The sequence below is a fragment of the Dermacentor variabilis genome, chromosome 6 (assembly GCF_050947875.1).
Source record: "Dermacentor variabilis isolate Ectoservices chromosome 6, ASM5094787v1, whole genome shotgun sequence".
NCBI classification, from domain to species: domain Eukaryota; kingdom Metazoa; phylum Arthropoda; class Arachnida; order Ixodida; family Ixodidae; genus Dermacentor; species Dermacentor variabilis.
In genome coordinates this window covers 154,096,739-154,124,431 of record NC_134573.1, presented here as the reverse complement: position 1 = coordinate 154,124,431, position 27,693 = coordinate 154,096,739, and the positions used below count along the sequence as shown (strand labels likewise).

Sequence of the window (27,693 nt, the reverse complement as noted above, 5' to 3'; positions counted from 1 at the left end):
TCTTCTATTCTACACGCTATGGTGAATTGCTCATCAACGTAGAAGTCGCTCGTTCGCTCGATATTTAGGTGGCGCTAATGCGAGGGATGTTTCTGGACATACAAACGTAGCCTGCTGCGTAACGAGTGTTAGAAGAAAAAAGCCAAATTGGTTTTTGGACGTTCTTTTTTGCCTAAAACCCTGTACTACATCATGCGCCACTGTCTCGTCCACGGTTCCGATGACTCGCTCATCTACATTTTCTTTCCAAGTTTCCACGTTGTTTTCGCTTATTTGATCGATGGCATTATTCTTAACGAACTGGACGAGTCCCGAGCTCGCTGATGTGTTTGAACGTATAAGCACGGGAGCGCTTAAACAAGTTTTATTTTCGGTGGAGAGGGGAGGGAGGGGGTGCGTATGGGGGGGCGGGGTAGGGGCAGAATTTACACTTTCTGTTCTGACCTGAATGCGCGTCAGCGCACTAGAACATAGAAGAGAATGCTCTCCTCCCGACGCGCATGGCCGCGGACAAAGTTTCACTGGACGCACTGGGCCGAAGGCCGTGCGCCTGTCATCGTTCAAAACGACTTCCCATTTTCGTGGCCTGCCTATCGGATGGTGTGAGCATAGCTCAGTTGGCCGCTTAACCCGGTCCGTGCGTAAGCTCACATTCACCGCGTTCCTTCGTCCCTCTCTCTTCTTTCTACTCACCTCTTCTCTTTCGCCAGCATAGGGTAGCCAACCGAACTGTTGACTGGTTAACGTCCCTGCCCTTGTTTTATCTCTCTCAATCTCAAACTGTCACAGTGCCTGGTGGCCGGTACTGATGCATTATAGCAGTCGTAATCTATTTAGAATCGCTTCTTTTATGTCGTTTAGATTGTTGCACTATAGACATATAGTTTGTCGGACCATCTCGTATCGTGTGGCACAGCTTTCCGGAGCAATGGTCGAAACTGCCGCTCGATGCCCGCCCGTACGTATAGAGTGTCCGGACGTGCGACCCAGTGCACACGCGTGGACAATGAACCGTGGCACGTATCCCTAGCGGGCTCCGGGGGTCGTCGATTCGTCCTCAGAGAGGCATTTGGAAGCGCTGCCAAGTTACGGCGTCCGCAGCGAACCGTGCATTGGCTAGCGATCCTAGATTGGGAATTGCGGGTCGGATAGGTTGAACGGGAAAGACATCAAATGAAAACAAAAGAAAGGAAAGAATCGTACAGTTCACGCTGGGAGCCACTGAGCAGGAAATGAAACGCGTTTATCTGTGCACGGTAATATCAGTAGCCGAGTGGGCCAATCGTCTCACGCGTAAGAGCCCTTCGTCGTTGGGAAGCCTATTGCGTTAAAAATGTGTTCGCTGCCACTATTGGCTAGCCAGAGTGATTATTACAAATCGGTTTGGTTATAAAGGCGTTTGTACGTCGAACGTGAGGGCGATTGGTAAGAATCGCTCTGACATACTACTTTGGACCGCTTTATAGATGCCGGTCAAGGTTCGCGCAACAAGGAAAATACAATCATTCGTAGTGCAGTACGGCATATGCACTACTGTAACCGAACGATCCTGCGCGAAATTGTTTTCTCGAGAAAGCGTTTCGCGTTATATTGACTAACGGGCGCTTCGGATATAATGCGCGGCTCAACCTCAACATTCAAATCTTCAAAACGCGATATGCTGAGCCACTAAACGATTAAGTCATGCTAGAAAGCAAGCTTTACAGGCTTGCACAAAGAATACAGACGCGCATGAACGGCACTGGTTAACAGTCCCGAAGAGTGTGTCTCAAAGGATGCGAAATCGGAGCGAAGGAAAGAAAGAGAGAGAGAGACAGATTTATTTGTCAGAGTGGGGAGCTAATTCATGGGCTCGTCAGGAAGGCCAGATGGCCGCCTGGCGATGCGTGACGGTGACCTCTCCGGTTCACTCCACGGCTCGGAGAAAGAAAGAAGTATGGCTGTCAAACATGAGATAGAAATCGTAGTCTGCAACAGGCACGTGCGTTCGCCCGCGGTCATTTGTGTACACGCGGACGCCCAGTCATGCGATCATGAGCGTCAGGACCTGCGAATCGCGGTCGTTCATGCGCTAAGCTTTAGCGCAGCGCGATGAGGCGATTTTGACTGTTGTCCGCGAGTATTTTCGTGCAACTGTGCGTTGCAGCGGCAGATCGTGTGGCGCGCTGTGTTAGAAAGTTCAATATGAAGACCTGGGCGATTGTCTGCATTGCAATCCTAACATTCGTTGCTTTCTGGGTTGTCTGGGTTGTCGTGCTGCATTAGTGGCCGCATTACAGTTGTACAAGCGCGTTATACACATCATCATCATCATCATCAGCCTGGTTACGCCCACTGCAGGGCAAAGGCCTCTCCCATACTTCTCCAACAACCCCGGTCATGTACTAACTGTGGCCATGCCGTCCCTGCAAACTTCTTAATCTCATCCGCCCACCTAACTTTCTGCCGCCCCCTGCTACGCTTCCCTTCCCTTGGGATCCAGTCCGTAACCCTTAATGACCATCGGTTATCTTCCCTCCTCATTACATGTCCTGCCCATGCCCATTTCTTTTTCTTGATTTCAACTAAGATGTCATTAACTCGCGTTTGTTCCCTCACCCAATCTGCTCTTTTCTTATCCCTTAACGTTACACCTATCATTCTTCTTTCCATAGCTCGTTGTGTCGTCCTCAATTTGAGTAGAACCCTTTTCGTAAGCCTCCAGGTTTCTGCCCCGTAGGTGAGTACTGGTAAGACACAGCTATTATATACTTTTCTCTTGAGGGATAACGGCAACCTGCTGTTCATGATTTGGGAATGCCTGCCAAACGCACTCCAGCCCATTCTTATTCTTCTGATTATTTCCGTCTCATGATCCGGATCCGCCGTCACTACCTGCCCTAAGTAGATGTATTCCCTTACGACTTCCAGTGCCTCGCTGCCTATTGTAAATTGCTGTTCTCTCCCGATACTGTTGAACATTACTTTAGTTTTCTGCAAATTAATTTTTAGACCCACTCTTCTGCTTTGCCTCTCCAGGTCAGTGAGCATGCATTGCAATTGGTCCCCTGAGTTACTAAGCAAGGCAATATCATCAGCGAATCGCAAGTTACTAAGGTATTCTCCATTAACTTTTATCCCCAATTCTTCCCAATCCAGGTCTCTGAATACCTCCTGTAAACACGCTGTGAATAGCATTGGAGATATCGTATCTCCCTGCCTGACGCCTTTCTTTATTGGGATTTTGTTGCTTGTTTTATGGAGGACTACGGTGGCTGTGGAGCCGCTATAGATATCTTCCAGTATTTTTACATATGTCTCTTCTACACCCTGATTCCGTAATGCCTCCATGACTGCTGAGGTTTCGACTGAATCAAACGCTTTCTCGTAATCAATGAAAGCTATATATAAGGGTTGGTTATATTCTGCACATTTCTCTATCACTTGATTGATAGTGTGAATATGGTCTATTGTTGAGTAGCCTTTACGGAATCCTGCCTGGTCCTTTGGTTGACAGAAGTCTAAGGTGTTCCTGATTCTATTTGCAATTACCTTAGTAAATACTTTGTAGGCAACGGACAGTAAGCTGATCGGTCTATAATTTTTCAAGTCTTTGGCGTCCCCTTTCTTATGGATTAGGATTATGTTAGCGTTCTTCCAAGATTCCGGTACGCTCGAGGTTATGAGGCATTGCGTATACAGGGTGGCCAGTTTCTCTAGAACAATCTGTCCACCATCCTTCAACAAATCTGCTGTTACCTGATCCTCCCCAGCTGCCTTCCCCCTTTGCATATCTCCTAAGGCTTTCTTTACTTCTTCCGGCTTTACCTTCGGGATTTCGAATTCCTCTAGACTATTTTCTCTTCCATTATCGTCGTGGGTGCCACTGGTACTGTATAAATCTTTATAGAACTCCTCAGCCACTTGAACTATCTCATCCATATTGGTAATGAAACTGCGTTATACACGTCTGAATGCAAACGGGGCTAGCTGACTGAGTCAACACTTATGTTCGCTGGGCGTTTTGTCGCCTTAGTCTCGCGTCCCGTCCCCTAGCATTGGTATCGCGTAATGAAAGAGCCACAAGCCCCAATGCAATGCGGTAGTATACAAACGAAGACAATGACATAGTGTAATGAGCGAAGGGGTTCTTTACTTTGTGTATAGTTACAACACAATGAAATCCGCTAGTCTAGCGTGGACTATGCAGCGAAAGTGCGCCTGGACCACGGTTTCGAAACACGATGATTAGCTAACATTGCTAATATAAAATAATATCGATACTCGTCAAAACAGCACGTGCTCTTTTCAAATCTTTCACAACCATATAACTAAGCTGGTGTTCATTAACGGGGATAGTTTATTCCTACAGCAACACACTATTTTCTTTTTCTCTGCTTACGCGTTTCTCGCGCTTTTGTGTTTGTTTAATTTTTGATCCTAATAAAATAAGTTACAGTAAGAAAAACGGGGTTCTGGATCTGGTTTTGTTTAACCATTCAGAATACCTCCGGGGGCACTAAAAATTTCAATGCAAGGCGCGGCGGCCGCCGCCGCACTTAACCACCGCGCTGACGCAGCGGTGGGCGATCGCATTAACCTCGACTTTCAGTGTCCTCTATTGAAACTGAAGTGATTCTTTAAAGGCTTTGCCCACAATTTGGGTTCGTGCGATGTACAGGAACACCAGCAGTAATGGAACACTTCGTGGTTACGATGACGAGAACATGACTAACTATCTAAGCATTTCGTGCCACTCGGCTGGAATAAAATATGACTGAGGCGTTGCCTCGCGCGCTAAGAAGGATTTATGCGTGTCAAGAAAGAAAAAGGAAGAAGAAACAAGGAAAATAACCATTACCTGCACACTTTTGCGCGCATATAGGGCCACACACCATGAAATAGTTATTTTGTCCTGCAATCCTGCGCAATATTGCGCAATGCTCTCCAATATTGTGCATTGCTATCCAATATTGTGCAATGCTATCCAATATTGTGCAATGTTATCCAATATTGTGCAATGATGTGCAACGTTTACCTAACTCCTGTGCAATCCCGCGTATGTGCAGCTTAAGGTGCACTGGTCTCCACATACTGCAGCATAAGATCCCTCTGCTTACCGGCCTGCCTTCATATGCACGCGTGTTTTACGTTTTATCAATGCTTAAAGGAGCCTAGAGCTTGGGTAATAAAAAAGGGGGTTTCGTGGTATACACGCGTGCAATCTTACATCTTTCTGCCCTAAGTCTTTGCTCCCACAGACTATGCACTGGGCTTATCGCGAAGTCAGTGCATTCGGCGATATTGATAAGCACTTATCGAGCACTCACAGACCGTGTAACGAGCTTTTACTCGGTCTAATGTTACCTAGAATAAGCCAACAGTGCTTGAAAGCAACTTTTCGCGCACTTTATTCTTGAAGCGTGCACTTTAGCTCGACTGTAGAAGCTCAGGATGGTAAATTACGGCTCGGCCTTCTGGACTATTTCGCGGCTTGGCTCTCGAGGGAAATGGGAAATCGAATGCGGGCCAAGGAGAAAAGGAGAACTTGAACTAAGCGCCTGGCATTGGGGAGGCGTTGCAAAAAAAGATCGTGGATGTATTCATGAGCTATGAAATCAAGTAAAAGAAGAGAGAGAGAAAGAAAAAGCAGTAATTAGTGCAGTACTCACGTGTCTGTGTCACCACCGCAGAGAATACGCGGAAAAGTTGATTAGCCTGCTCAATTTAATCGTTTCTTGCATAATAGGATATTTGAACATAGTCGAACATCGCGCAGTTTATTCTGCGATATATAGATAAATGTGCCTGTAATCTAATATACTAAATGAAGAATAGCTTGGGTTTGCTTAGACAGAAGTACAAGCTTATGAAAGATTCATTAACTCTTTACCCAAGTGTCGTGCCTAAATGCAGACAGGCTAGAACGCATACATCCGCGCCGATGCCTGAAGGAAACGATCAGCTGTGTATCGTAACATTTGTAAGCAACATTCTGGCAATGAAATGCAATACATGCAGGTCTATGCTTACTTTTTTGTTTTGTTTTGTGTGGCGCTTTTTTAATATGGAAGGCGATGACGATGATGATAACAGTGATAACGACAGTCACGATTACGCTTTTCCCGTTGAAGTTTGCTATCGAAGGCGTTGAACGGCGAACAATGTACACGCTGTGATTGAAAGATTTGAGACGTTAAGGGCAACGGTCACGAAATTGTACCTGTAGCCTCAGGCTGTAGATATTTGGTCCGTTATGTTTTACCGGGAAAACTAACTTGCCGGCAAAGCTTCGTTCGTTTCCGTAACAAACAGTTAAACGATGTAGTCACAGAACACAGTACTGCGTTGCTTAACTCTAGTATAACTCTTATATAATAATATTTGGGGTTTTACGTGCCAAAACCACTTTCTGATTATGAGGCACGCCGTAGTGGAGGACTCCGGAAATTTTGACCACCTGGGGTTCTTTAACGTGATAACTCTTATATAGTAGAGGTAGCACGAAGTGGCAGCATCTTTGTTCTGTACCGATCAATCCATTTTAGACTACGTTTTGTTGTGTTTCGTTTCCTGAGGACACAGCTAGCGTAGTTAGGTGAAAGGGCCACTTTGTACATGATCGACAACCCGTCGTTTATGTGGTTTAGGTTCCCACACACGGCACTCTGTAGAGCCTCATTTATGCGTAAACTTTCGCGTTTTGCTGATTCAGCGACGTATCGGCTTCTGCTGCAAAGCATGCGCTCTACAAAGCTTGCCGGTGGCCGTGCGCGGATTTGTTGACCCTAAAGCACACGAGGCAGCTGTTCAAACGTGTTGATGGGGTGTATATGGTTATTGTGCAGTGACGTTAACGGGAAAATACATCTGTTGTTGAGCTTAGCAAGTGGGAATTGCAGTTAGAACTTGGTAAGCACTTATTGTTCTTGCTTGACACCGAAAAATTAACAAAGCACAGTTAATTTGCCTAGTAAAGTAGTGGCTGTTGCAAGATTCCCAGATAACCAAATATGACGCACAAACACATGTGTGCGCGCATACAGCGAATGTCCTGGAACGCGTAAAGAAGAAACCAAACATAGTGCTTACGCAATCTCGTTCACACAGACCTTAATTTGTACTAAACGGGGCAGCGCTTCGTCACAGCGATTTAGTCATAGCCAGGAACAAGCAGATTTAAGCTTTCCGCTATATTTAACGGTACCAGTAACACGCAGTGCTTTAGCATTTGGACCACATTCATCTACACTAAACTTTCACAGCAGGCGACGACACGACCGCGCCTTTTATTCGTCTAGTATTCTTTTTTCGTTGTTTTTTGTTTGTCGAACATATCCTTTTCAAAGATTGCCTTGGAGATTCCGCAATCCCTTTTCCAAATCAGCAGCGACGAAGTCATCAATTATATGCCCCAGGGATCGCTCGGTTGCGTCTCGCGCTACAAAAGGTCCTCCACGCGCACCGCGGCTCCGCGGAATCATACCTCATCAAACCGGTCGCCAAACATTAAAAATCTGTTAGCGGCCTCTTCGAGGTGACCATCTCTCGAAAAGTGGCGATTCGTTTTGACCAATAGACGAAACAAGAAAGGCGAAATGTACGAGACGAGCTGCGGGCTTCGGAAATGTTGCAAAACCTGCTACAGTGTGTCGTCGTTGCGTTTCCGGTTGGCCTGCCCAGTCGAACGAAGCGTCTGGGCACACTGCTTCTCGGCACCCAAAGTGCCTCTGCGCGTCGCCGCAGAGACATCACTATCCGGACAGGCGCGTAATAAGAAGTCGATCCCCCCCCCCCCCCTCTCCTTCCCCACCACCACCCCGACAGCCTCCATCTATCCACGCCCACTTAGCTTCCATGACACAGAAACGCTCTCTCCAAAACGCTCTCTCTCTCTGGGTCCCTCGGTGTGCGAGTTTAAAATTGCTTTCTTTCGCTTCGACGACGCGGATGTGCCGGCGAACGCCGAACTCGACGACGACGGCAATGACAACTGCATTGTGTTCGTCTCCTTATAGCATCGCTGCTGTCGCCCTCTTTCACAGTTGTTCGCGGGGATCCTTCCGCACTCGTTATACTCGCTGACAGGAAGCGAGAGTGTCACAGTCTGACAGCGCGCGCAGGTTTTGGAAGGAAGGCGTCCGCTGCGAGGACCCGGTCGGCGTCAGATGGGAGGGAGACGGAGGCTCCGCGAAGGTTGAAATGTAAAGCGGAAAATAAATACAGACGTAACGCGTAAGAAAAGTTAAATAAGAAGATGGAAGCCGGTAACGACTACCGAGCGCGCTTCTGTCGGTGTCACTGCTTTTGGAGGAGCGGGGCGAGGCGGAAATTGAACTTGAAATGAAGGACCAAAACACGGGAAGTTAAATAAAGATACAAATGCGTAGTGCCCAGCGAGAGAGGCATCACAGCTGCCTTGGGGCACAAATAGAAGTGAGTCCGAAAAAGAAAATACAAGCACAAGACAGAAGCGTCTTTATTTTTCGGCCGCGCGGAGCCATAGCGAGATGGCCATTATACCGAACTTGGCATTGAAAGTCGGCAGTGTCGCATCGTGCACGGCCTCTGTGATGGCGTCCTGGAAGATTGCTGCCGATGCCTCCATTATATTGATTCTTTACAAGAAGATTCACCAGGCACTTTGTTTTCCTCGTTATTTCCCTAAAGCGTCTTTGGGTGAAAGAACATCATGTCCGGAAGGATGAACGAACTAATACATTGAAGGAGCAGAACTCGATTGACTTGGCACAGAAAGGTTACGACCATAAAAGAAATGGCTCTCTTCGCGTAAGGCAATAATATATGTTCCTGCTCCCTTCAATTTCTCCTTTCCTTTCCTTTCCTTTCCTTTTTGTGAGTAGCATGAATCGGATAGTTTATCAGAGCGACAGGTACGCCTATCAGATCGCTGCATGCAATGTTAGATTATCAACATGAGCAGTCAGTTCACAAGTGGAAATTTGTTGAAAGCACTACGTATGGTTTGCGAAACGCTGTGCATTTTGTTGATAGAGAAATATTTTGAAACTTTGTTCTTTCTTTACGGAAAAACAACAGACGCAGAAAGGGGGAGGGGCGCGACATTTCCTGTTTGCATTGGTGTCAGCTTAGCTAGTGTTAAAATTATTTCTTAGTGCGCCCCAACGTGCAATGATGATATCTGACGTGAACCGGGTTGTAAATGCTCATGCATGAAATAAAATTTTCTGTGGTGACCAAATTTTTAAACACGTTGTGGAAAGGAGGAGGGTGTTCATTCGAGGAGCATTTAGAATCCAGAACAGCTTCACGTTGGTTGGTATAGTGGAGCATGAAACAGCCAGGGTTATGTGCTAAGCCTACAGAAAATAGGGAATAATGGCGGCTAAGAAGCCAACTGTCGATTTTATTTTTCGTTACTCGGTGCAACAAGCCACATCAGAAAAAAAAAAAAGGATGGGAAAAACGTTAGGGTCTTGCTATAACCACCTCTCATCGTAAAACTTTCTTCTTTGTTGCAGGCTTTTCGTCTAAGCTGGCTTTCGAAAACGTCTCGCAGGCAAGCGAAGCGCAAGTGATGAAGGAACAAGAGCGAGAGAGAGCGCTGAGCATACCTTAATAAGCACGAGTTCGAACAAGGCAGGAACCGGTAATTAGGTATCCCGCTCATCCTATCTCATTTTTCTGGCTTTTACATTGACACCTTATGTGCTTTATACGCACCCTATTACGACATTATCTCACAAAAGAACAGTGCGTTGCGTGAAATTAAACTATCGATTATTTTCCTCTTCTCCCTGATGTTTGACAAAGAAAGCTAATCCTTTTTGTTAGGTGTTTTGATAAGGTGTGACCTTTACGTTATAGCTAAAAAAGCAACTCGCATAACAGCTTCGGCTAATTTTTAACGCTTTCGAAACTCATGTGCATTCTTTAAAAGAAGGAACTTGTTCAGAATAAAAATAGTGCAGCTCAGAAATTAAATTGCGGGTTTCACTTGCGGATCTGATTATGAGACACGTCGCAGTGAGGGACTCCGGAATAATTTTGACCACCTGGGGTTCTCTAACGTGCCTCTACGTGTAAGAAAATGAGCGTTTCTGCATTTTGACCCCATCGAAATGCGGCCGCCGTGGCAGATATCGAATCCACGGCCTAGAGTCTATACCAGCGCAACGCTATATAACTACTAATCCACTGAACTTCAAGGACGCGAAAATTAGGCGCTTTAAGGAAGTGAGCCAGTAAGGAAAAGCCGAGTAGCTTGAAGTAAATTTTGGAAAAAAAAAAACGCGGAGCAGACATCTTGTTTGCAAACACGTACCAACGAATGATTTGTATGCTGAACGCCGATACAGAATGTTATTAATTACTACCAATGATCCATGAGTGGGTATAATCGGATGAGTAAAACACCGTTAGTGTTGCACTCACAGATACAGGGTTTTTAGACGATGTGAACATACATATGTGACGAAATATCATCATAATCATCATTAGCGTCATCATAAACCTCTTTGTATGTCCACTGCAGGGCGAAGGCCTCTCCCCGCGATCTCCAATTACTACTGTCTTGCGCAACCTGATTCCAGGTCGTACCTGACAATTTTAAGTTTCCTCCCCCCCACCTAATTTTCTGTCATCCTCGACTGTGATTTCCTTCCCTTGGGGAAGGAAATTATGAGCAGGGAATTTGCAGAAAAATCAAAATGGGTTGGAAAGGATACGGCAGGAATCATCCCCGGGAGCTTACCGTGGTGTCGTTTAAAAGAAAAGCGTGCAGTTTTTGCGTTCTACTGGTACTAGCATACGGGGCAGAAACTTGGAGTTTAACCAAGAAGCATGAGGACAAGTTAGGGGTCGCGCAACGAGTGATGGAACGAAGAATGTTAGGCGTAACGTTAAGAAGCAGGAGGAGAGCCTAGTGTATCGGAAAATAAACGGGAGCAGCCGATTTTCTAGCCGATATTAGGAGGAAAAAATGGAGGCGAGCAGGCCATGTAATACGTAGGGCAGATAAAAGGTGGTACGTTAGAGCTACAGAATGGGAAAAAATATTGAGAATGATCAAAAAGTATGCATCATAATTTCTAATTGCTCTATGTGTTTCTTCGCCTCCGTATTGGTCTTTTGGCACGTTTATTATAACGCACATTCCAAACTAGTTCCGCTTTCAGCTCCGCTATGTACATCGAAATTTCTCTACGTTAGGACGCCATGCTATGACGCCATGTTCCTTGTTAATAGTTACGTATAGCTATTAAATGCTGATAAATGCACCAAGGAACTTTGTGGATGCGGACGCAACTCAGTAGTCGACTTCTCCGAAAAAGAGTAATCGAGAGCACGTAATGTTTGTAGCGCATGAAGGGGGAGCGTTTAAGAGCAAAGAAAGGACTGAACAAAAATAAAGACGACAGGTATACGATTGAAGTCTGTCTTCGGCGAAATTTCTATTATAGGTATTTCGCTTGGCGAAACATTGTGAAACTTCAGGAAAATGACAGGCGCAGATGAAGCTGTGCATGCCAAACGGCTGGCGCCGTATTCACAATGATTTCTATACGTAAGTGCTCCTTGCCATTGGCCAGCCTCCTTCGCCAATAATATGCCTACCATCAAGATTGGTTGAAATTCGCTCTTACGAACAATTCTATCATAAGATCGTTCTGTGCATACGGGCCCAGAATCGCACTTTTCTTCGTAATATGAAATTTATTTGCACTTACGTTCTCCAAGGGAGGAGAACATTTTTAGCATTTGACTAATTTTATGTATTTATTTTCTTTGATCCCTGTAAATGGCAATAAAGAAATAAATAAAAAAAGCAGTTGTGGCTTCGGGAAGCAAGCATGCTCGTCTCGTAGCGCGAAGGTTCGGGTTCGATTCCCACCCAGGCTAAAATGTACAAAATTTTCTTTTCAAAGCCATCAATTTACTTTGTTTACAGGCATCTCCTTGAGCATTGTGACGTCAATCTGATGCATTTTTTTTTGCGTGTTTTTACTCTTTGCGGCGTCGGACATTTTTCGTCACGGTGCAGTTTCGCCACTCAATGGCACCGCCAACATAGAGACTTAAGGCTTTCGCCTTAATAATCTTCAAAGGCCCCAATTCTGGACGCAGTACAACAGGTAAGGTTGGTCTTAATGTATCTTGGAGAGAATGAGCTACTCCCGGTGTGATTAAAATATTGCCTGCTTCAACAACACGGAGACGTAGTTAGCAGAAAAATTATAACTGGAATCCGCCGGCAACGAGGGAATACAGAACACGCAATCAGGTACCTCGTATCTATAGTCCTTGCCCCGAGAGAATCCTAAAAAGGATCAACTTATGATACAAATTTATGAATAAATGAATCTATGAGAAGGATTCAGCAGGTTATTGCATCTATGTTTTTTTCTTTATTAGAGGGGAAGAATAGTCGTCTTGGGTAGTTGGTGTGTTCAAATATAACGACAGCCGGCGAATCTTCTCTAAAGCCACGAAATCAGTCTGCTGTTGAGCTAAAGAGAAAATACAATGTCGACTCCCGGAAAAAGATGTTTCCTGCTCAATGTCTTCCTTCAAAGCTTGCTGTTTTGCGCAGCGTTCCTGTTCGTTTCCTCGGGAGAGAGCTGGACTTGCCGAGTGGAGCGGAGGAACGCGTTCGCGATGTATTTATTCGCTGGCACAAGGGCAAGAACTTGCGCGCATTTCGCTATTCGGAGAGGCGGCTTCGTTCGAGAGTTGGTCGGTTGCCATTAATCATCTAGTGAAGCGCGCACCCCGCTGCGACGGTTAGAAAAGGGTTCGGAGAACACTCGAGGTCTTTGCTACGAGAGTGCGGTGCGCCGTGTTTAATGTTTCAGGAGAAGGAGTCCGCGTACTTTCAAGGCCGGAGAAAGAAATTGTAGAAAAAAAGGCTGAGGGTGGTAAACAAATACGAGTTAGTGCCAGTGCGTGCATGCGTGTGCGTGTGCCCTCCAAAGTTTCAACATGTTAGAAGTTTTTACGACCTTCGTGGGGATTCAATAAACAAAAAGCGTGACGTACTAACCGAGCAGAAATCCATCGCAGGACACGCGTTCCCTAATCTCTTGTGGTTGTCTGTGCATGCGTAGTCAACTTGAGCAATACGACAGGGAATACTCAAATTTGCATCAAAGAAACCACTGTAACTCGTGTTAAGTTTCCCATCATAAAAATGCCTCTCAAAGAAAAATATTGAGCTGGATAACTACTTTGCTACTCGTGTACAGGTCAGGCTCGAACACGCATGCCACTTGCAATCGTTGCTTGAAAACAATGTAGATGTCGCTTCTCATTTTGCCCACGCGTGTGTGAAGGTTTACGTGTGCGCTTGTACATGTAAATAATAGTTTGTTCATACATATGCGCAATAGCGAGCTGGATAAACGTGGGACATTTCCCTCACCCCGTGCCCCCTCTCAGAGCAATTCTTCTCGTCCGATTGTTTTCTTTTCGCTCTAAGTACGGGTTCAGATGCCTACTACAAAGTGCATTGCGCTATGTAGTAAACACCAGCTGCACACTTTCCCAGCGCATTTCCGACATACTTACGCCGGGATGTTTGTGAAAGATGTCGACTACGTTCCAGCGAGACGCGGCATTCGTGAAATGATTGCAGCGCGCGGGCTTTCACCGCGCTAGAAGACCTTGATTTTCTTGTTGCTTCATTGCTGACCGTTCACCATAGCCACCGCCGAGAGCCACAGCAAATGGAAACGCAGATTTAACACAAGCGGTATCGTTATTGCGTGTGCGCCGTCTAGGCCGTGGCGTAGAAAAAATAGGGAAGAAAGTGGGAAGGGGAAGAAGCACAAAAAAAAAGCGCGTTTCGGGATGGCGCGGCGTTATAACCTAATTGCGCTCGTTTCTTATAATCCGTTTCGAGGCCGAAACTACACAATATGCCTTTCCTTGCCATCTCTCTACTCTCCGTTTTTTTCTTTCCTACCGCAAGCCGGGCCCGCGCGCGCCACGTGTTCATAAAGAACGCCTCGCCGGGCCCTTCTTTGCCAGGCCCTCTCGGCGCTCCTAATATCCTCCAGGACCCCAATTGAGGTCGCTGCGTTTGCGGAGCAAGCGAGACGCCACCAACCCTTCCATTTCCCTCTCCATCTCCCTAATCCACTTCCGCTTCGCCCGTTTGCGCGGCCGCGCCGTTACATTACGATGTATCGCGCACCCGCCTACGAACATAGCGAGCTGTATAGCGGCGGCTGCTGTTGGCTGCAGCGGGCATGTGTCTGTGTGTGCGTTCTGTGTTCTGCATGATGCAGCCGCACTCCTTAGCGGGGGGGAGGGGGGAGAGGGCAAGGGTAGGCATGGTTAAGGCCTAGTGGCCCACTTCCTCCCCATCTTGACTCCTTTCTCGGCGTTGCCGCATCGTTTGGCCCGGCCCCCCTGCCAGCCCCCGAATTCCCTCCGCGCGCGAGCGGGTGTAGAGAAGGAGAGGGCGAGCGTGTTGTTGCGATCGATAGGCTGCAGGCCCAGACGCGTCGCCAGTTGCCCCGTCGCGTCTGTCTGCGCGAGATAGAGGCGCGCGCTCGTCTCTTAACGGCGCCGTCGCCGCCGACGACTGATGCTGCCAGCGGCGGAACCACTTCTCCAGCGAGCCTTAGTGTGGTGCGTGTGTGCGCGCGCATGTGTACGGGCGCAAATCGAGGCGCTGTCCGCGCCCCGACGACTCGCCGTCCAAAACAACACACTCAGATAAACAAGCCTGCGGACGGGATTTGTTTCGTCGGCTTCCGAGTCCGCGGCAGCGCCCGATTTGTCAGCATGATTCGCCCTTGGGCACTCAGTAATTATACGGGCGACTGCTCGCACGCACGCACACTGACCCCCCCCCCCTCCCACTCCCCCCGACATATAAACGGACACACGGCGGAGTAATTGAGATCTGAACTGCTGTCGACCGTGGAGGACCGCGAATGTTTCTGCAAAACGCTTAACTATCTGAAACGCCTTGTGTGCGGAAGTGCACACATTGCGTTGCAATTATTGAAAAAAAAAAACAACTTGATCACAATCCGAGAGTGCTTGAACATCACCTCGTCTCTTCTGCCATCAAACCTTCTGTGTAATCGAACACGTTGTCATAGAATGCTTCACAGAAAAGCGGCTGAGATGACCAAAGTTTTATGGAAAGTAAACATACTTGTTCAGTTGGTCTGAAGTTCTTCCACGCCTGTTTACTTTGGATTGCAATACAAATGACCGAAGACAGAGGCTATCTTCATTCATTGCACTTACAAGGCATTCAGACATTTGGCTTTGGACATTTGGACGTGATATCACAGTCGGCTATGCGTTCATGTATTGATTGCTGGATATTTGTAGTTTTCATTTTTCGTTATTTGAGACGAATAGGATTACCGGTACAAGTCACGCAAGCTTCAGGCACACAGTGCCAAACTGATTGTGTGCACCTGTAAGTTCAATAAAAAGCGTTTCGAATGCTAAACGAATTCAATTTCACCGTGAATACAAATGCGGGATTTTCACTATCTTTTGTCATCAGAGAATCACATTGAGGCTTGTGTAATGCTGACGGGTGTAATCAAAGGCACAGCACTTCAGTAAAACTGCGTGCGTCAAACAGCGAATGATGTCATAAGTATTTCTTCCGTCGTGCCTCGGGTTGTCCTCATTCACCAAATTTCTAAAAGACATCGCTAAAATTACGGCGGCGATGGCAATGAGCGGCTCGAGCAGTTTCCTTATCGGCCCTTGGATGATGATGATGATAATTTGGACAATGATGATGATTATTATTATGTTTATTAACACCCTCTTTGAGACGGGGTGGGGTCAAACAGACAGCTAGCCCGCTTGATTTAATCAGATTCTACTGCATAAACCACTATCTAGCCTTTCGCCTATTTGATCTCGATCTTGATTTGCGTATTTAAAACCTGTATCACTATACTGTACCATTACCTATGCAATTGCAATGACTCCGGTCCTATAATTCTCTGATTTTTCTTCCACCAATACTCTAATCGTATATTAAGTTTTTCCAGTTAATCCTTCCACCTTCTTTGAGTCCCAACGCGTTTAGGACGGGTGTAGCGTCGCGGTGTACTCTGGCGGGAACAACGCCACTCGCAAGGCAGGCATGCAGCCTTCGAGATCTCCGGTGAAGAGCAACGAGAAGCGCCGGAGATACCCGAGGCGATGTCTGCGGCTATCTACGAGCTGCGCGGTTCTCTAAGGGGTTCACCTTCCATAGGGCGGAAACGAGTGCGAGACATGGCCTGGGTGACTTTCTTTAGTCGTGCAATCGACAGTGTGCCCACGAACACGTCCTCACGTTCCAAAAACAAGATAACGTGGCATAAACTCATTGTAAAAGTTTGCTTGAATACCATAGCGCAATAACGAAATTCCGAAACGCTTTGCCGTCAGAAAAAGAAGTCCCACCAAGACGACGGGTCGTCATCGTTGTAGTCTTTGCACCTACACATCTTGCGTGCAGTGTGCTGCGAAGGAACGCATTTAGCCTGGTAACTGTACTCGTCGCGCCTGTCCAGGTCGTCGACATGCAGATCCCAGGTGCCTGTTGCATTGGCGATCCAACCATGCACGTCGAAGTAGGCGCTCGGCTTGGTGTGGAACGTGACACTGAATCGCACCTGAAGGGAGAGAGAAAGAGAGAGAGTCTGGTTATGTGGGACGCGCATGAAAACATTGAAAACACATTCGGACATATTGGCTAGTCCGTGTTTTGTAATCAAACTAAATGAGGGCGGAAGTAAGTCACTGCTGGTGGACATTCGACTAATGCGGTCATTTAAGTGGGATCGACGATACATACGTACGTCAGCTACGACGTCATTTCCGTTTACGCGCATGTAGGTGGCGGCTTAGATTGACGAGAAGTATTTTTATTTCGTTTTATGCCTTCTGGTAATAAGTATAATCCGTTAAGTAACAGTGAAGAAGTCCGGTGGTGGGGGGCTGTAGGCACTTGGTGAAAGAAGGGTTAATTAGGAAGCAACATATGATATATAAGCAGTTGATGGAGCTTTATTAGTTTCGTGACAGCGCTGCGAAGTAACTAGTGCCAGTGTTATTCGACTATTTTATTGCATAATTTTTACATTTTCTGCAGTGATTCAATGTGTATCAGATTTCGTAATCGAGAACTATATCCTGTAATTTACATGCTACTAGACCCATGGTTCTTCTCATACTTATGACACTGTAGTGAAAACCAAAGTTGGCGTCGATTAATCACAGACGCGATCACGCAACTGCAAATATTTAAGAGTCTTTATAACTTGTTAATTTACTTGTTATTACTATGGCAACCACATGGCAGGTCTACAGCGCATTCCCTGTGTTTGCGTCACTGTTCGTCACCACTCCATGAGAGTGCCGAGCAAAACTTAAATATGTGCAGGCGTCCTTAAATTATGAGTGTCCTTCGATGTCACAACGTTTGTATGCTCTGTCTCGTGAGCCACATTATTTTGATTTGTTGTTTGCTTTTTTGTGCTGTGCCCAAAGTGAAGTGATCCTTCAATTATATAGCTGCAGTTGTCTCACGGGCTTTAGTGTTTGTGTGATGGAGGTCTTAGCAAACTGACAAATTTCCTCTCCGCCGAAACCTGCAGCGCAGCCACCGCGCAAGGACTTGGCCAAGTTTAGTTTACTGTTTGTTATTCCATGTACAAAAAAACAGGCTTACATATTATATACAGCATCAGGAGGTCCCAGAGTGAGAAACTGCCAGGGGCAATCTACCTGGCAAGCTCCGAGCGTAGATTTGTGGTCAAGTGCGACGGGAGTAATTGGCGGAGCTGTCGGGAGCCTAGCGACTAAGAGACTATGGGATACAGGTGATCAGTAGGAGCCGCTGGGGCCACTAAAGGTCAGCGAGTTCCGCGTGCAGACCAGGAGTGCCCAGGCTGCACGAGGCTGCACTAATGTATTCCCACCCCTTATGTAATACCCTTATCAAGGGGTCTTTAAGGTAATGAAATGAAATGAGTCTTCGCTGCCGGCTCTACAGCATCATGCAGTCACCGCTCGCTATGATATAGATACGTGCAATATTGTGCTAGCTTTTCACATACTTAAAAAAATTCATTGTTTCGCTGCATCTCTTTATAATGTGGCAAAATTAAAGTACTGGACGCATAGGCCTGCCTGGCCGCCACCTGCAAACTTCTACAACGACAAATTGACAAGACGCTGTCATAATTTCCGCTTGAATTTAATGAACAAGCGGTAAGACATCTATACTCAGAAACGCTGAGTAGAGCGTTTGCACATGCTGTTTTCAAGAGCGCACGGAATGTATGCAGAGAACACTTGTGATCGGGCCCGTCCTTGTGAACGCGTCCATCACGCTGTTCTTCTCGCTGGCGCCATCTTGGTTTAAGCCTCAAGCAGGCGGCAATGAACGTGACAGAAAGAAGCGACATGCACATGCGGCTAATCAGCTTCAAAGTAGCGCGGGTTATCACAGCATGTGCTTATCCCCTCTTCCTTTCTAGCATTTTGTCCTTTCCTTGGCGTGTTGTGCGAAGAAATAGGTTACAACCACCAACTCGTTGACATAAATGCACATTCTTGAAGAGACACTAAAGAGAAATATAATTTGACTTATATTTCTCAATTATCCTTCTCGAGAAAAACGAAGAAACTCTCTTGCAGTGAAAAGAGGTTCGGCAAGCCACAAAAGACGCAAGAAGAAAAGATTGGTGGCAACAATGCCTGGAAGTTCCCGCGCAAGCTCGTCGCGCCGGCGTTTGAGCGGACCAAGTTAATATTGTGTCGAGTAAATTCGTTCTACATCGTAATCTGAAGGATCCTAAGACTCAAATCTGCAAGTTTAGAGAACATTTAGTTCGGCGCGATGACTTACATACGAGAAAAATGCTTCGATGATCATGACGTCACAATGATGTATGCCGGCGCTTGGGGTTCAGGCCCGAAATTCAAGGAATGAAACTCAGATCTATATCTCGTCTTCTAGTAATCAACACAGAAGTAAAAACTCTCATCGACCTGACAATAGCTAGCATGAAGTTAAAAAAAGGAAACTAATTAAATTAGTGCGTGTTCATCGGGAGGTATCCTTCGCGCAATGCTTCGAGTCGCCGATTGATTCAGCCACGCCCTGCGATCTGCTAGCCTGCTGGTCAGGTTGTATGGTGAAGCGACCGCCCCGGAAATGCGTTGGTGCCGGGTTCGTGCTCGTACTGGTACAAATTTTTGTTCAACTACGAAGTTTTCCTTCGGAGAAACATTTAGATCTTCGCTTGTAGCTTTATTTTACGATTGGGTCGATGGCAATTTTTCCTGGTACGAACGTTCCTACACCTTGCCGGTTTACACAAAGCTGATTCGCAACGATGAATATATTACAAACAAATTAACAAACATAGAGCTTGGAAAGAATATCCATCAGTCGAGACTGATTGAACGTTTCGCTTAAGTGCCCCTTTAAACCCGCCGATGCGCACCTCTTGCCCGCCCTCCGTGCTGTTGACCGTCGTGAGCTTGGCCTCTTCGACGCTGCTCAGGCGCCATTCGACGCATTTGCCGGGAAATGACGAGTTGACCGCGCCGTTGATGTAAGCCACGGTCGCCTCGACCAACCGGCTCGCGTCTTCCGGCTGGGCGGGTGCGCTGTGCGAATCGGCGCAAGCGCAGAAGTCCGCTGGCACCGCCGCCTCGGCGCACGTCCTCTGAGGCGAGATCCCCCGGAACAGGCTGATGCCGCTGTCGGTGACGACCGGCTCGAAGCGTGGAAGCTCTGCGAGTGTCAGCAGGGTCGCGTGCACGTCGTACGCCGTGATCAGGCGCCGCTGGTTTACCTGCAATGCCGAGGAACGTTCGTGGAGGACTTCGTCGGTGCCGGAGCACCGTCTTAAAGCGCCGCGGAAATGTGACCACTTTCCGTTGCCTCTTGCGCTTGCCGGGCTAACTTCGTCACATGTGCCGCCAGGGGGGCAGACAATCGAGAGTGACAATTAGTGGCCCTTGCTGTGGCATAGATAGTGCGCGCTCTCTCTGTTTCTCCGTTGTCTGCTATGTGGCGAAGCACCCTATACTGACTTCACACGGCGGTTGTGGAAGGCAAAGTGACCATGGGTAGATGCCGTGCGGCAGTTAAGCAACGAACGTTGTAGACAAGAACCGCGCTTGCCGGAAGTCTCACGGAGCTCGTTTATGGCTTATTCTTGTTATACTCGTGTTCTTATTCTTGTCGTACGTTTTATATTCTTGGCGGTATTGGTGCGTCTATCTTTACAATGCGCGAATAGTAACGCCGTTGGGGTGGCTGAAATGAATTCCAACGGGTATATATGTACGGCCATGGCTGGTCTGTAGATCGCGGACGCGAACCACGCTACAAAGCGGATGTGATTCAATTTGATACGTGAGCACATGGGAACAAGTTTCAGCTGTTAGTATAATGACATCTTCGAGCAGCGTACAATGAACACTGTGAAGCCCGGACGCATCACTCAGAAAATACGTCGCAAATACGTTTCGCATGGTTGTCGCCTGTTGAATGAGTAATAAAGGAATGATGGAGAAATGCACCCGTAATGCCTGCTATGCAATAGGGAGTTTTAGGGCCCGCTAGCTCCTTAGGGCCACTGTACTGCGCATGAGCAGACCCTTACGTAGGGGTCTGCGCATGCGCAGTACCATGGCCCCAAGCGCCAGCGGGTCCCAACGCTCGCGTCCCCCTAATCTAAAGCTCTCTAATAGATACACATAGATTGAGGTTTGGCTGGACCTGCAAGTGGACCGCGGCTTCTGGGTGCTGCCGGAGGAAGTGCTCCGGCAGCGCCAGAAAGAACGAGGGCGTGAAGTCCTCCACGCGTCCGATCTCGGTACGCCGCGTTTCGCCGAAGCGCAGCCCGTGGTCGCTGATCACGAGCAGCGCGGTACGACGTAGCACTCCGCTCGATGACAGGTTTCTCAGCAGCGACTCGAGCGGAAGGTCCAGCCGGCCGGCGCCGTTGAAGTCGCCGTGCATTAATTCGGTCAGCCACACGTAGGCGAACAGGAGCTGGCCGTCCAGCGAGAACAGGTCTTGGACGTACCTGAACGGCGAGCGAAGTTTTTCTCGGAGTCAACGGAGGTGCCCGCAGATGTAGCGTATTCATGGCGTTCATTACTACAAAGTGCTAGTTTGTTCGCAAACATATTGTTCTTAAGGAATGCAGTTACCCGAGACGTGGACGTCACGATCCTCGTTGTTGTTGTTGTTGTTGTTGTTGTTGTTGTTGTTGTTGTTGTTGTTGTTGTTGTTGTTGTTGTTGTTGTTGTTTGGCTTTACCTTTTGAAGCGAGCGGACAGCTACAGACCTTTTTTTTTTCATGGGCGCCATCATATTGCGTAGGCAGTGGCGCCGCCTATGGACAGTCGGCATGCTGACTTGAGTGAGCGCTCCGTGTTGTATGCCAGGTGTACGCTCTGCGTCAGTTTCCGGTGTTGCTCAAAACGCAATACGTTACACGGATAAACTGAACTTCTGTAAGACAGCAAAACGCTCGCTCGACTCAGGGAGACAAATAGAAATGTGAATTTGTGCTAGGTTGGGCAAAAGACGCACTAGATAGAAGCGTTCAGTAAATGTGAAGTCGGCCCCGAAAATTTAGGAGACACGTACGGTATTTACAGAAAATCTAGGTTGCCCCAAAGCCTGGGCCCATATTATCTAATTCAAAGTTTACTCTGTAGTAGTCTTTGCGATGTACACGACAATACATTCAGAAGCGCCGTGCCTCAAACATAGCTGAAATTCACATTTGTCGTAGAACTTGTGTCTCGCAAGCTTTTGTGGTCAGCTGTGCGATGCTAGATCACGTTTCACGAATTTCTGAAAACTGATTCCTACCGTGGTTAGAACAGGTGGAAAAACTAAAGGCAGACGGAGAAGTTATTTAGGGCTTTTCCAGCTTAAGATTCCTCCTTCACCGGCGTTGCTGCAGGCTAGAAGAACTTGTTATTGGGCAAGTTGGCGTTTATCTGAACGAAACACGGTGCCATTGTCACGCCTAAGCGGGAATAATTTTTTTCGAATGCGATAATTACTGATATTACACTTTTGGCAACTGTAATGTGATTTTGTCTCTTTTATACAAGATTGTGCAAAATTTTGTTTGCTCATACTTCTAGCCCTCCGGCCTAGGCCCAGATGCCCCTTCAGTATATAATAAATAAATAAATAAATAAATAAATAAATAAATAAATAAATAATTGATTTCCACTCTAGGACGTACACTAGGTCACACAGGTTTGCGGGACGCAGTTTCCGTGACAAATTTCAATTGCTGCTCTGTTGAGGCTTCCCGTTTGTAGTTTAATGCATCATTATGGAAGCCGCAAAAAACTACTGCAGATTGAAGAACGCACACACACTTGCGCGCACGCACACAGACACACAGCACGCGTCTGGGATCAAAATTAGCTTGGCTCTCGAGTGAGCAATAATGCCATCAACTGTATACCTAAACAATCATGGTCGCCTCACATACCTCAGAACAGAACACGTTGGCCTTGTGAACTGCTTCATGATGGCCCGAGGGTAGTAGTCTGTGGGCACTTTTTTGAATCCCAACGGTGCGCGATACGTGAACAGGCCATAATTTGGATATTCTTCCAGGAACAGCGTACGGAATCCTCTCTTGCGGTACACGGACATCAGATGCGGTAGAACGTCGTAGTGCCTGTCGGAAGTCGCGCCAGAGTTGATCGGTCAGAGGGACACTGGTCTGTGAATGGTCTGCGGACTTCTTGCTATGTGTTTGCAAATTTTAGAAAAATAGCGCTCGATTCATTATCGAACTGCGTTTTAAAACCGGAAAGGCTTGTATTTTAGAGGGAACACATATACATATGTGCAGTGTATACACGAACGGAAACTGGCGCAAGTAGAGTACAATATTTATGCGTATTTACGAGTGAGACATAATGGGCACACTTACCCCCGCATTCACAAATGCAACTTAAGTTGAAGTACGTGCTTGACTTCCTCTAAGTGACGCCTGTCATGAACGCGCCGAAGGAAACGCAGTGAGCGTCTTTGGGCCCGTTAACGCCAGGCGTCACTTTAATCAAGTCAAGCATGGGCTTCAACGTAGGTTACATATCTGAATACCGGGGTTACATTCGTAAGGAACACGAAAGACTAAAGGTGAGTGTTTCCTGCTCCCAAAAAGTTAACATAAGCTTCCAAGTACTCACCTTTAATTCGCATTTTCTACAGGTGTATGGCCAGAGCTATTGTCTTTTGAGTCTCTTTATTTGTTCCAGACGTGTGCTGCATCACACGGCTTACCACAATAGCAGCGTCTATGATTATGATATTATACTTTATGTGCGTAATTATTCTTTTTACGTTGTTGTCACTGTATGTCGCCCTGTCATCTGGTCATATTCACTTAAGTACGTTTAGGAATTGTATACTTAACAACAGTCACATACGAGCCTCGTGCTGGCCCTGCCTTACCATCGCTGTTCGCACATTGCTTGCAACTAAATCAATCAATCAATCAATCAATCAATCAATCAATCAATCAATCAATCAATCAATCAATCAATCAATCAATCAATCAATCAATCAATCAATCAATCAATCAATCAATCAATCAATCAATCAATCAATCAATCAATGTTTAGTACAGCGCTCAGAAACAATCAGTTGGTCTTGGTATTGGAACACTTAGCATTAGCTGAGTTTGGGACTATATAAAAGTTACTGAAAGCTAAAACGAAGACATTATTTAGTCACATAGTAAAGGGTAGCTTCAGAGCGCGAACTACTGGGACGCAAGCTAAGGCGCAAGAAAAAAAACAGGACAGCCGTCCTGTCTTTTCTTGCGCCTTAGCTTGTGTCCCAGTAGTTCGCGCTCTGACTTTAGCCCTGCTTCCATACCAGATTGCCGATTTTTTTTTTCGCTTTGAAAAAGGGATATTTATGTACAATATATGTTGCATGTTTTATATACTTTCTGTTAGTATACACAGGGACGACAAGATTTGCTATAAGGTATTCTATAAAAGTTGCATGGAACAAGACTAAAACAGTAAGAAAGTATATCCTACAGAACAAAAAATGTAGGCACAGAAGAAGACAAACGTGTAGCACGAACTGTAGCTACCGTTTACTAAACAACCGTCATGGTACTCTACGCAACTTCGTTGTTGACGACAAATCCCGCAGTACGTGTACGGCCTCCTGAACGTTTTAATCACTGCTCGTTGGCGTCGACAGTACGGCATGTCAGCGCCTTATAGCCGCGAATAGCTGCACAGAGAGCGAGCGTCGTCTGCTGTATGCGCTATTCACTTCAGGAGAACTCCTGTCTTGAATGAACGAGCAAAGGCCCTGGCAAAGTTCTTTACACCTTCCAAAATTTAAAAAAAGAAATCAAGAAACGACTCGGTATTAGGCGCTACACGCGAATAAGATGTATCGTCTGCGATGCGCACTTCAGTTTTCTGTCCTACTGCTGCGCCCACGTATGCACCTGGAAATTAAGATAAAAAAAAGGAAGGTTAGAATTTATCAGTGCGGCGTGAGACATTGTCAATAATACATGCGAATGATGGGGCATCACGGGTAACAAAAGTGCCTATGCACACCGAAAGGGAAGAGTGTAGCGTGCAGTGATCACGGTATAGACCGGAATTTGCGGCTCTTCTAGGGGCAACCATCTATTTCCGGGCATTGCGATAATTGGCGGAAATAAAAGAAAGCGCAACCCCGATAACGCTGCTCGTTGCGGCTCTGTCGTGAGCTGCCCCTTTATCGAGCCCGCAGCCCTCCGCGGGCTACGCTGACATCTGTCGACGCGATTCGAGATTAAGTACGCTTGCTCTATAAACGGGTTCGCGACAGTACAAGATTCAGGACCCGCATTCGTAAAAACCTCTTATATAGGCTAGAATCGTTCGCTCGAGAAAAAAAATTCAGCCAATACTCCTTCTCTACATAATATTAGCGAAGGCGTCCAGCCAATGGCAGAGCACTTACGAACGAAAAGCTTTGTTGTCTCGTCGTTGCTTTGCGCTCCATAGTGAGATGACACGCCTTGCTGTCTACATTCACGGGACGTCCCCCCCCCCCCCCCAAAAAAAAAAATAAAAATAAAAAAGAGAACAGGGAAGCTGTACATTGCACTTTCTTGAACTATATAAGCCGCGTACAACTACTATATGAGCTATATACATAGTATGCACGTGACGTCACATCCGCTGCTGTCGTCTGCTTCCCTACCTTCTGCCATCTTGGGGAACCTTATCAATAGGCGCGCGCATAGGCCTACAGGTTTCCCAACATGCCGCCGCCGTAAACTGGAAGTCGCGGAGTATCCTTGAATGACGTGCGTACATCCTATGTATAGGCGGCGAGATAAAACAGTTACGTACATCTTTCCGAACAATCTGTCGATGGCGTCCGACGAGAGGCCGGTCAGTAGAGGAAGCTGGTTCTGGAACGAAGCCAAGCCGATCTTGCTGTAGCCGACGAACTCAAACGCGTTTAGCTCGCGCGCCAGATAGCGCCTGGTGAGGGGCATGTGCCTGAGCGTGGCGAGACGCGACACGGAGTCGACGCCCAGCACGAGCACGTTCAGCCTCTCCCTTCGCGCGCCCTCGTCGAGTCCCTGCGGGCCCCTCTTCTTCCGAGCCAGCAACGAGTGGCGGCTGAATATTGTTCCCGCACCGGCCCGGTCGCATCGCAGCAAAATGTACTCGCTTCCTCTCAGCGGCCTGCCGTTGAACAAATGAATGAATGAATGAATGAATGAATGAATAATGAATGAATGAATGAATGAATGAATGAATGAATGAATGAATGAATGAATGTTTTGAAATGTCTGCTTCGTCTGTTCTTCTCATAAAAGTTAATTTCGGCATTTTCAAAACATTTGTCATTTTTCCCGACTTTTTTTCTGCGTGAGGGCAACTTGATGTTGACGGCTGCAGTCCAAAGTTGGCATTGCGAAGCTTCCGGTGCACTCAGTCTGTGCGCCTGGTGATCCGTATACGCTTGCTCACGGGTATACCTCACTACATATATATATATATATATATATATATATATATATATATATATATATATATATATATATATATATATATATATATATATAAGCATTGTAGTTGCAGTGTCGCCCGTAATTGGAAACAGTGGCGTGATAGCTGGTGTAATATTATCTGCAGTAAGCCTTGCGTTGTTGCGTTTCTTATCGGTTGGTGTAAACTAACGTAGGTGCACCTGAGAAATCTCCTGCCGAAAAAAAAAAGAAGAATAAGAAAACTTCTAGTCGTCCGCATTTTGCGTTTAACAGTCTTTAGTACTGTTTAACACTTCATTTGTAGTTCCAACATTGATTGAAGCGAAACTCTTATTGCGCTGTCGTGGACTTTGACAACCGTGTCTTCTGCTGCTGCTGCTGCTGCTGTCTTACCGAATAGCTCACTTTCAAAAATAAAGATTATAAGATTGGAATATCAAGAACAGGACAAGAAACGACGCGACAGGTGCTTGAACTACCGAACGAGGTGCTGAGACATCATTTGGTATTTCGCCAGCGTGTTACGTTTTCCTTTTTCATTTTTGTTTTTGCGTGTAGCCAGAGTTCTCCGTTGAACTCTAGGAAAATACGAGACAACCTCAGCATCTAAAAAAAAAAAAGAAAAGTTGTACCGTACGCCCCTTACCTGCCGAACTGGACTGTGCTCCAAGGTCCAACTACCGTCGTGTTGTCGGGAACCGGGGCGCTCGTGTTTCTGAGTATCTCGGCGTAAAAGCAGGTGACGTCGGCGACCGTGGCGTTGTAGCGGCTCGCCAGCACCCGTTCGTTCAGCACGGGCGTCGTGCGATCCGCGAAGGTGACGAGGTATCCGCTCTCGTCGCACAGGTCCTCTCCGCCGGACTGGTTCCGGTAGTACACGCGAACCGTCCAGTGGAAAGGGTCGTAGTCCGGCAACCTGCATCCGGGAGTTTCCAAGACGTAGCCCTTGTGGAAGAATAGCCGCGTCTTGGTGACTTGCTTGAGAAAGACGAGCTCCAGTTTCACGATCAGCCACAGGAAGACGAGGGTGAAAACAATGTAAAGCACCTTCCGCGATTGGCACAACCGTTGGCAAAGATGCATTATAATTCGTTGCGCGCTTGCTGTCCGGTCCCCGGCGCACGTCTGCCTCCCCTTCATCATCTTCTTCTTCTTGATCTTCTGATGAAGTGGCACATGCCACAGAGGGTAGCTGCGAACGAGTTATGTAAAAGAAAAATATTCTTTTATGCACTTGCGGCAGATAAGAAAAGGAATTTTGATGTGAACTCTGCGGGAAAGTAGTGCTGATTTCTTAAATCAATATGTTCATGGACGTAATAATTCACCGCGCGTGCTTTGCTTTGCTCGGTTCTAAGCAACCACCGTTTTTAGTGCCGGGAACTGTCACTCATGAAGAGTATTATGAAGCAAATAAAAAAAAGTGACCTGTACCTATCTTAAGTTTCTTGCAGAAAATAAAGATGTGTCCGTACAGGTTCGAGAGAGTCATCGTACACTTTTCAAAATGTTGTTAGCATCAACAGCCCATGGTTCGGGCACGTAAAACCTCATTATCTACTTTTTAATTAACATTGCATCGCTGCTCTGTTAGTGCAGTGTTCAACGCTGTCATCCTTCCTCTGTGCCGATGCGGAACGATGACAGCGTTGCTGCGCATGTCAGT

The 27,693-nt window shown here is 46.7% G+C and overlaps 2 protein-coding genes across 2 annotated transcripts in view; one reads left to right on the top strand and one right to left on the bottom strand.

Annotated features, from left to right (window-relative positions):
* Nucleotides 1-27,693, top strand: part of Tusp (WD40 superfamily protein Tusp) — a 209,080-nt gene that overhangs the window by 28,682 nt on the left and 152,705 nt on the right. The gene's annotated exons all lie outside the window — the stretch shown is intronic.
* On the bottom strand, nucleotides 16,212-27,110 carry LOC142584518 (uncharacterized). The gene is made up of 6 exons (XM_075694631.1): nucleotides 26,674-27,110; nucleotides 25,378-25,719; nucleotides 22,482-22,673; nucleotides 20,735-21,044; nucleotides 19,449-19,802; nucleotides 16,212-16,607 (listed from the first exon to the last, which is right to left on the bottom strand). Exons 1-6 carry the CDS (start codon nucleotides 27,108-27,110, stop codon nucleotides 16,377-16,379), a joined length of 1,866 nt encoding a protein of 621 aa, XP_075550746.1. The 3' UTR covers nucleotides 16,212-16,376.